Below are 10,007 nucleotides of genomic sequence, written 5' to 3' on the forward strand. Positions count from 1 at the left end.
CTGTGATGAAGGCATTTCAAGAAAAGCTGCTGTAGCCCAGAAGACAAATGACCTGACAACTTACCCAGCCAGTAACAGAGCAGAGACCAGATCCCTCACACATCACCTGTCCTAAAGGAAACCAAACTATAAGGCAAAGGAGTTCTCTCCTAATGATCCAAAGAAATTAAACTATATTTGAGTCCTTTAACTTCACAGACAGAAGAGTAGATACAGAGCTCAAGGTGATTCAGCTACAAATAAGAGTCCGAGAAAGTATCGGTGAAGACCACCTTTTGAGAAGTGATGTTCAAATATGGGAACATTCAAAGCAAGCTCCAAAAAATTATCATTATATACAAAAATTTTATTTTAGAAATCACATCTTTTAAAAAAATAACACAGAAGGTATACGTTCTCATTCTAACCAGGTATTTTTCTTTTTCCAGTACAGGGGAATGAATTCAGGGGTGCTCTCCAGCTGGGCTATATCCCCAGCCCTTTTTATTCTTAAAAGTTCAAGACAGTGTTTTGCTAAGTTGCTGAGGCTGCTCTTGAACTTGTGATCCTCCTGCCTCAGTCTCCTCCACGGTTGCTGGGGATACAGGCGTGTGCCACTGTGCCCAGCTTGTTCATCACTTGAATGCCAGGATGTTATGTGGTACAAGTGAATGAGGTGCAAATATAAGTCCATACAATACTCTTGGCACTTACACCAGCTCAAAACTTTAAACTTTTAAAATTCAAAAACAAAAACAAAACCTATTTTGGAAACACAAAAGTACCTTGATCTCAAAATCTTATGAATAAGTTCTGAAACTATGGAACCATTGCTTAGTCTAAAAACAAACAAACAAAAAAGGCATTGCCACCTTATTTCATGAACAACTGAAAAGATCCAATGATGCTTGTATCAGGAGTGCAGTGTGGTCACTTCAGGACACCAGCCAGCAGAATACAGAAGGGATAAACCTCTGCTGTACAGTTTCAGAGGCAAAAGGGAGGTTGAAAAAAATTGGGGAGTTCTGCTTGATAATTTTTGGTAGAACTGGTTATCCTTGTTCCTGTTTAGTAGCTTTCTTCTAATCTTATCAAAGTAGCACTCCTAGATAGCCAACTTCAAATACTGGAAATCAGAATGAAAAATAAAACTGGAAAATATACATTAACTATGGACCAAAAATATAGCTCTTTGGAAATCTCAACTAAAATTTTGTGTTTTAACATGTTAAGAATGTTTAAGATGAACCAGGCATGGTGGTACATGCCTGACATCCCAGCTCCTTGGGAGGCTGAGGCAACAGGGATACTTGAGCCCAGGAGTTTGAGACCAGCCTTGGCAACATAGTAAGACCCTATCTCAAAAACAAAACAAAACAAAAAGAAAAACAAACAAAAAGAAAACTTAATGGATAAATGATTTTATATAGACCAAGGAGTTAAAATAGTCCTCAAGGATGATGACTGGGCTGGGGATGTGGCTCAAGCGGTAGTGCGCTCGCCTGGCATGCGTGCGGCCCGGGTTCGATCCTCAGCACCACATACAAACAAAGATGTTGTGTCCGCCCAAAACTAAAGAATAAATATTTAAAAAATAAAAAAAAAAGGATGATGACTAAAGAATTTCTATGCAATAACTTCAAGAAATTCCTATAATATAAAGCAATTATTTTTACTTTAACCTATTTACTCTTTTTATCAAATGATCCCAGACTCTTATTTCTAGGTACTCCTACCCAGATCATGAGTTATTTGTTTTTGGGGAATAAAGCAAAGTTTACGTTTGTAAGTTCTCTTACCCAGATAGAACTGAATCCAGAGAACTACTACCACATTCTAAAAAGTCAAGAAAAAAAAGAGAACCTCTATGAGGTGGTTCACTACAAATCTTTGAAGAATGCAGCTGCCATGTGTATCTGTGATAAGTTATAGTCCTGCTAAAGAGAAACGAAAGATTTAAAATTACCTCAGAAATTCCTGAGAGCAATGGCAGGCTTCCCTAATTTGCTTAGATCGAATATATTCTTATTATTGTTTTCCACCAAATTGTTGTAATTTTATTGGAAATACATTCATTAAAGATGAGCTCTGCTGGACTGAAAGGACAACGTGGGAGGTCTGACAACAGATATGGTTCCTACAGATCTTCAGGGAGCACTGGCCATTCATTTGAAGTGAAAAGTATGTTAACACTGAAGTTGCATATGTGAGCTTTATTATCAGAATGATGTCATTTAATGATAGAACCGAGTGTCTCAAAAATGGTTCAACACGGTACAAACTCTGGATCCTCAGAGCCACATGGCTACTTGCATGCCAATGTATCTGGGAAGGAAAGATACAGAGTGTAGTGGAAGAGGCATGGACGTTGACAAAGTACCAAATGAAAGTTCCTCATGACAGATTCACTTGAAATCTACAAAGCACTTTAATATTTTATCCTCCAAATGATCAAGAGATTCCAAAGAAATGGCAAGTCCTGTATTTACAAAATCGATGAAAGTCACACTGTAATAATCAGTGAATGTAGAATAACTGCACAGATCTGTGTTTCCAACTTTTTCCACCATGATTCTACATCAAGGTAAAAAAAGATTCTTTTGTATAAATCCAAGAAGGATGCAGACAGAGCTGGCAGCACAACTGTCAAAGATGGTGCAATGACTTACTATGGAAGCTGGTGACAGGACACAGGGAAGGAAGGCAGAGTCCTAGAGACAAGAACCCTCGTAATGAAGGTGGCTCAGTCGGTGGTTGATCTCCGGTACCAAAACCGGGCTCTGAAGTCGTCACTGCATGTCATAAATCCGGGGTTGGTGGGTGAGTGTACTATGCAGCGTACAATGTTGTTGTGCCCCAAAGACAGCAGGTTCCTCCGCTCAGCTGTCCTGGAGTCCCAGCAGCAGAGGCTGATCGTCCTTTCATCAGGCAGCAACACATAGTCCTCCGTGTGGTTAAAGACAGCCTGTGTCCGGTGCACCTGCCGTCCACTCAGACCCGCACCTGCCACAGAAACCAAGAGGTTAAGGGCTGTGGACTGAGGAATGGCAAACCAAGTTTACATCTCAGACCCTGGGAATATTCTAATACTTTCAATATAAAAAGAGCATTTAAAAACTGTTAAAATAATATATCTCTACCAATTTTGAAATAAAAAATTGTATGAAAATCACTTCTAGGTCCACCGTCTATACAACAATCCTAACTCTCCATCAATAAAGTCCTTCACTTCTTGGGCTGATAATAAGTTGGTCATTTATACTATGAGACACTTTTTATTTTTTAAATTTCTATAAAATGGCTCCATTTCCTTTGGTTCCTTTCCTGTCAAGTGTGGTTCATCTAAGATCTCTTTATAGATTAAGACTATTGGCCCATTTGATATATGTACATATACTATGTCCAACTTTTATAACTGTTCAGTGTTAAGTCTCAAATTTCTAATGTTGTCAGAATAGTTTTTCCTTTCTATTTCAAGAGCACTTTGAATTCTGACAAAAATATCAAAACTAAATATAAGTCTTGTGCACTGATAGGATGGGGTGTTGACCTGTAAATTAGCAAAAACAGAGGAATTGCATATAAAAATCAACAGAATAGCATTTCTGAAAAAAACAAATTTTCACCTAAAACAAGCCAGTTTGCCACATTATCATCATGAAATCCAAACACTCATAAACCCAAGTTTTTGTCAGCAGCCTGGTGTCTGTGTACATGCGCTGCACTCCTGAGAAGGGGCAGAAGGCCTTCAACATATACTCTGGTCATTTCTGGTCTCCTTTTTGCAACAAGCACACAGTTCTTCAATAGTAATAAGATACATTTTAGAAATAGTTTTGTATAAAAGCATTTCAGTGAAGTCACCAAAAATTTTAATAGAATGGCTCTTCCACAGACTTGCTAGTTGTATATAACACTAGGGGCCAAAAAGATGGCAGGGAAGCAAACACCAGTTACTATGAGACACATGAGGAAGGTCATGCTGCACCCTAGTGGCTCAACCAGCAGATCTTTGATTTTCTTTTCCAAGGTGCAAGAGGGTTTTTTTTTTTTAAAAAAAAGCTTTCTGAGCTGTACAGTCATGGTGATTCTACACAAACCTCAAGAGAAAACCAATTAAGTTCCTCGAGGTTTTCAACCAAAAAATAGTCTTTGCTGCTATAGAAATGGAAGAATTAGACACAATATTTTAACATTCACTCTCTTCTAATTACTATCAATGGGATGAATTGCAACAAAATTTAAAAAAACAAAAAAACCACAAAACTACAGACACACCTGTTACCCATGAGAGTGACACAAATTAGTGAGGATTCTACAAGTTTACTTTTGTTTTTCTGTTTGAACAGCCCATTTTCTATCTGTGTTGAGAGTGCATGTGTGTTCTTATTTGGGGGCTACCTCTGCTTTCTCAGGAATAGGTCAAGATTTTCCCTTTTAGCTCTTTTTTTCCTAGTGCATACCATTACTGAGATCCACTAGCTGCAGTTTTTCCCTCTGGTCTGCATTGACATTTTTGTGGGTGTGGGACAAGTCAGTCTACAAATGGACCACCAGGTTCTCAAATGTTACCTGCATGGAACCTAGACCTAGTTCATTTAAACTGTAAAGTATGGAGAAGAGCAAAGCTATTAAACCACGATTTTGTTCCTAGCTCTGCCTCACCTCCAACTGTAGCCTTGGCTGATTTAACCTTTTAAGCCTTGCTTTGCTCTTACCTAAAAAAGGATAACATCTGCCCTGTTCAATGCATAGTATCATGTTGCTCTACTGCAAAGATCTAAGAATTCTGGAAACAGTAAAATGCTACAGAAACATTAAAACCAACTACTCACATACCCGTGTATCTGACCAGTGTTCGTCCTGTTGATATTTCCCAAAGTTTAGCTACAGAGTCTTTTCCACTTGAAAGAATGTATTTAGAATTTTTGGAAAAAATGGCAGAACAGACTTCGGCTCCGTCATGTGCTTTTTCAAAAGTTGTGATGCATCGATTTGAAACACCATCCCATAATTTGATGCAGCCGTCCTTGCTACCAGTTACATACATATTGGCACTGGGATTGTAATTGACAGAACATATAGCATCAGTGTGCTGATCTTGAGGATTGCAAGAGACGAAACACTGAAAGGTGTTGATATCATAAAGGCGAAGAGTTGGGTGCTGAGTTCCAACAAGTATAAAGTCTCCCGAAGGATGAAAAGAGATGGAGCGCAACATTTCAGCTTCCTGGAATGACAGACATCAACTTAAGTGACCAATTGGTGAACATTAAATCCAGGGGATTCTTATTACATATGTATCAGAAGGAATAAAAGTACTCTCTGGGACATATCTTTTTTTTGAGCAGAGATTCTGAAACCTATATGGTTACTGAAGATAAATGCACTTAAAATAACAACTTTGATTTGCTTCAGAACCATAACTATTGAGTAAAAAATAAAGTTCAATTATGGGAAGATGGAAGTCAGTACTAGAGCCGCAGTGTTTCTGCAATGCACATTCAAAATACAGTGCCAATGTCATGATTTCAATAAACACCTGATAGTTTCTGTATTGTTTTTTGCTTCCTATAAGTTATATGGGAGATGGTAGATTAGTTTTTAATAGGAATCTGCAACCTGTAAAGAGTGATCTGGATTCTGAATCCCAGTCCCATGAACTGTGACAGGTCCTGACCAGCCAGAGTAAGCAGGCACATGGCAGCATATGAACTATGTACCAATGGAATCTGATTCTTGTGCCATCCAGAATGTATCTCAGTTGCTGTACTTGTTTTACAGGATGACATGGAGAGACTACTTTAAAAAAAAGAGAGAAGAGTTGTTCAATAGCTCCCTATGTTTAGAAAAAAATGTAAAGCTCTCTTCCAAATATTTCTAACCTGAATGTATTTGAAGGCTCTTTTTGCAGATGGCTTGGAATAATCAAATAATTTAAGGGTGTAATCCCTCGAACCAGATGCCAGGATCTGTTCTGTTGGGTGGAAAGCGAGACATGTGACTTCATCCACGTGATCATAGAGTGTTCGAATGACTGGGTGGTTCTCCATGTTCTGCTGTGCAGTCTCATTCATCATGACCTAGATAAAAAAAAAAAAAAAAGTAGAGACACTCAACGCACAGAATCTGCTTACATCAAAGAATACAATCCACAGCTATGGTAAATCAGAGCTAGCTTAAATCATTTGCTTGCTTTCTTGAGAATGAGAAACACAAGGCAAATGGTGAGTACACTACTGGGGTTTTTACCTCTATTGGCATAGCACTTTTGGCCAACATTCTTTCTGTGTCGAGTATCTTTATGGAAGCATCAGCAGATCCAGTAGCTATCAACTGCCCATCTCTACTATAGGTAGCTACACGGCATGGTCCTTTATGGGATGTGACATAGCATGTTTCATATTCAGAAGCCTCTGGGGACATTGTCTGAACATCTGCATCAAACTCCAAGTCAATCCCGGTGCCAGGGGCAACTGTATCTGATCGACCAATTGCATACTGAACCGCTGTGTCATCGTTTTCCATTCCTAGAAGAAATCAAAATTAAAAACATGAAAAAAAAAATTAAATGCCAAGACAAAGTTCTGGATCCAAAACTAAAGATGTTCACCAACATCAACTTACAATTTCTGTGGGCTGCATGACACCCAAACCTTTACAAAATTATGTTCCCTGCCATGCTGTCCAAGGTTCTCAACACTGGGCTGGAGCAAGAAAAGGCCCCCACAACCAAAGTCAACTCCCTAGGTTCTTGTCTCCAAAGTATACTACTATAACTACAGCTATAGAAACCCAATAAACTAGCAGTTCTGTAGTTAAATCATCCATCTTTTTCCCTTTAAAATGTAATATTTTTAAAGTTGAGATCTGTTAGTTGCAGATACAAAGTAGTCAGCTAGAGTGTTAACCATTAGTGAACTGGTTTTGAAAGAATGTAGGCTAAATTAACTAAAGTCGGTTCAGAATATACATTTTAAATTTAAAAATAACCACATACATCACATAAACAATAAGAAAAACTATACAAATAAGAAAATAATAATGATCTCAAATTTTTGCAAATATTACTGTCAACATTGTGGTCTGACTTCTTCTGGTTCTTTCCCCATGCACAAAATAGTTTTGTTTTTTAAAACAAAAATAGACTGGCACTGTGTGCTATATTGTCTATTAAAACACACAGAATAAAACCCTGTCTGAGCTAATAAACATTCATCTACAACATTATTACATTGTTGCATCTAATTTTATGGACATTTAAAACTTTATAAATAATAGTATATTAATAGTTGCATTTTAGTTTATCCTCTTTATTTCCTCAGGATAAATTGTCACAATTGGCTTCACCAAGCTAAAGAGAACAATATGTTTGATAATTAAACATCTTATTAAATGTCAGGTAGGCCTCAGGATAAATGGATGAAGGAGACAAGGTTCTTCTGTTCTTTATAGAGCTTGCAGTCTTTATTTGTGAATGCTAGGGAATGAAAATGTGAGAACTGCCAAGAAAACAACCTCAAGACAATGAAAGAACTTATAAACAGTAAATCTGTCATGAAAGAAATAGAATTATTGAGGCAGAATAATTAGGGAGGTATGAGGAAAATGGAAAAGAATAGCATACTGTGCACTCAGGAATTATTTTAAAAGGGGTAAAGGGGAATCTAAGATGCCATCTGAGCTGAGATTTAAAGGAAGTCAATAGAGTGCTCTAGTTCATGTGTACAAATGCATTAGAACCAGCCTGAAGTCTCCATGATCTGGACTGCACTTTACCCTTTCAGTGTCTAGCAGTATTTAATACCTATTAGAGACCATAACTAAATAGGAATACTCTCAAAAAATTCTGCTGTGGGAAAACATCTGAAACTTAAGTATGGGATCTATAAATTTGCATACATAAGATACCTAGTTTGATGAGATGCAGGAGCTGCTCCGAGGGTGCGCAGACAGACTGAGGCTTGATTTCATTTATGAGGCCATTAGCAATGCTGATGTAGCCATCATACAGCAGCTGGCTAATGATCAGCTTGTAGAGCTGCTGGCGGTCCTTCAAGCCCACTTTGGTTCTGTACATGTTGGAGTAGAGAACCGTTTCTCAGCTGCAAGAAAACAAGGTGGATGGTGAAGCGTGGAGGCACTAGTAAATCACATAAGTAATCCAGGATTCTTTGGTCAAATAATCTTGCAGGGTTTAAATCCCAGCTCTACTAGCTGTATTTTCTTTAGTTTAGTAACCTTATTTTTTATTTTTTTGAGCTCAGGTCTCTCAGCTGTTACATAAATTACTAGAGGTCAAATGAGATGGTGTATATAATGCACTGAGCTCAGGGCTTGGCATACATAAACTATTCAAGTTAATGTTAGCCAATATTTGCAGTAGAATCCACCAGCATCTTTTCTTCTCTGCCACACTATCCACCTATGATTTTTAATCTTTGTTACTATCCTAAAATCTTCCATTTCTTCTGTTAATAGGCAAGACAGCTGCTATTCTGTTGAATGCACTGTTTCCACAGCTGAGTTGTGTTTACTATTGGCTGTAATGTTCACTCTTAAAACCTGTTTTAAGGCAAATGAGCTTATTACTATAATTAGATAATTTAAGTAGTAAGCCAGTAGGTGAAGGAAAAAAAAAAAAAAAAGCTATTGTACTATAAAAAGAAACAAAATTAACTAATTTGTTAAGATTCAAGGGTAAACTGCTTAATGAAACATTGCCAATAAGATAGGGCCATAACTACAAAAATGGAAAAGAATAGCATACTGTGCACTCATATGTCTAAGTTCTCCTTCAGTCTTTAAAAATGAAACAAACCACAGGTGGAGGTTTTTGATTTATGCAAGAAGACTCCAATAGGTGGCCATGATAAAAAATTTGATTATCAAATACCAATATATGTATGTGAATGCTTGCACAGATCAGAAGGTTGCAGGTGTCTGGAGACAGTAACAGAGAATAAAAGTGGGCTCAAGGCCTGAGTTCTTGCACAGTGTTAGGTGTCAATAACAATATTTATCATGTATTTCCTACTTGCCAGATATCGTGCTAAGCAGTTTATAGACATTGATTTATTAAATGAAAGCATTCAATGTATTGAAAAATAAAGCAAATACAAGTGTAAAAGTACATTTGTGCAGACGATATTAGAGCACAAAAGAGTTGATGAAATGAGCTCAAATAGCAAAGGACACCATTCAAAGTAAAGTGTGGCTAGTAACTCTTCCAAGGTTAGAGCGGCCTTCAGAGCTGTCCCACTCCAGGGCCCACAACTTAACCACCTCACTATTCTCTCTTAACTCCGGCCATGGGTCGGGGGGTGAACAAAGAGATTTTTAAAAAGAAAAAAAAAAAGCGCCCAAGCCCCACTTCTCAGCTCCTCCTGAACGTTCGCTCGAGGGCTGGGGAAGCCTGTTTATCTTCTCCAATTCGCAGGTGGGGACACTGAGGCACGAGGACAAGAGACTCCGGGCCAGGATCGGCGACCACCGGCCAGGAAGCGGACCGAGCCGAGGGCGCAGGGGCCCCTAGCCGAACGCGCCGCGAGCACCGGGAAGCAGAGGCAGATGGAGGCCCGGGGAGAAAGGGTGTGCAGGCCCGGTCGGACAACTCAGCACGCAGAACTCGGGCGCACGTCTCCCGTTCGCTCTCGCCCTGCCCGCCCAGTCCTTCACGTGACCCTCTGTAGGCCCCAGCCGGCCGCACCGGCCGCTCGCCCCGTGTCCCCGCATCTCCGTACCCGCTGATACGGCTTTCTCGGTCTCCCGCTCTCTCCCAGAAAGATGGAGGCGCGAACCCTGCCCAATGGATCGCTCGGCGCGCACTTTCATTGCGCACGCGCAAAGGGCGCCACGCCGAGTGCTGCGCTATCGATCGATCCCATTCTCTCCTGCCCATCTCGCCATCTTACTTACTGGCACGTTCGTTCGCCTCCTCCGACAGTATCTTCTATGCGACAACCTTGACACCAAGGGGCTGCTGTCTTACGAACAAATGCCACAGCCTAGAAAGCATCATGGACGCT

General features: G+C 39.5%; 1 protein-coding gene across 2 annotated transcripts; it reads right to left on the minus strand.

The window, feature by feature from the left end:
* Positions 1–325: 325 nt before the first annotated feature.
* Positions 326–10,001, minus strand: Cstf1 (cleavage stimulation factor subunit 1). Of its 2 annotated transcripts, none has more exons than XM_071608982.1 (6): positions 9,898–10,001; positions 7,891–8,084; positions 6,232–6,509; positions 5,865–6,062; positions 4,819–5,209; positions 326–2,982 (listed from the first exon to the last, which is right to left on the minus strand). In XM_071608982.1, exons 2-6 carry the CDS (start codon positions 8,057–8,059, stop codon positions 2,723–2,725), a joined length of 1,296 nt encoding a protein of 431 aa, XP_071465083.1. In that variant the 5' UTR covers positions 8,060–8,084; positions 9,898–10,001; the 3' UTR covers positions 326–2,722. The 2 variants fall into 2 exon arrangements, with proteins under 2 accessions (XP_071465083.1, XP_071465084.1); XM_071608983.1 differs by lacking the exon at positions 9,898–10,001 and adding an exon at positions 9,723–9,800.
* Positions 10,002–10,007: the final 6 nt, after the last annotated feature.

The sequence above is a fragment of the Marmota flaviventris genome, chromosome 2 (assembly GCF_047511675.1).
Source record: "Marmota flaviventris isolate mMarFla1 chromosome 2, mMarFla1.hap1, whole genome shotgun sequence".
Classification (NCBI taxonomy): domain Eukaryota; kingdom Metazoa; phylum Chordata; class Mammalia; order Rodentia; family Sciuridae; genus Marmota; species Marmota flaviventris.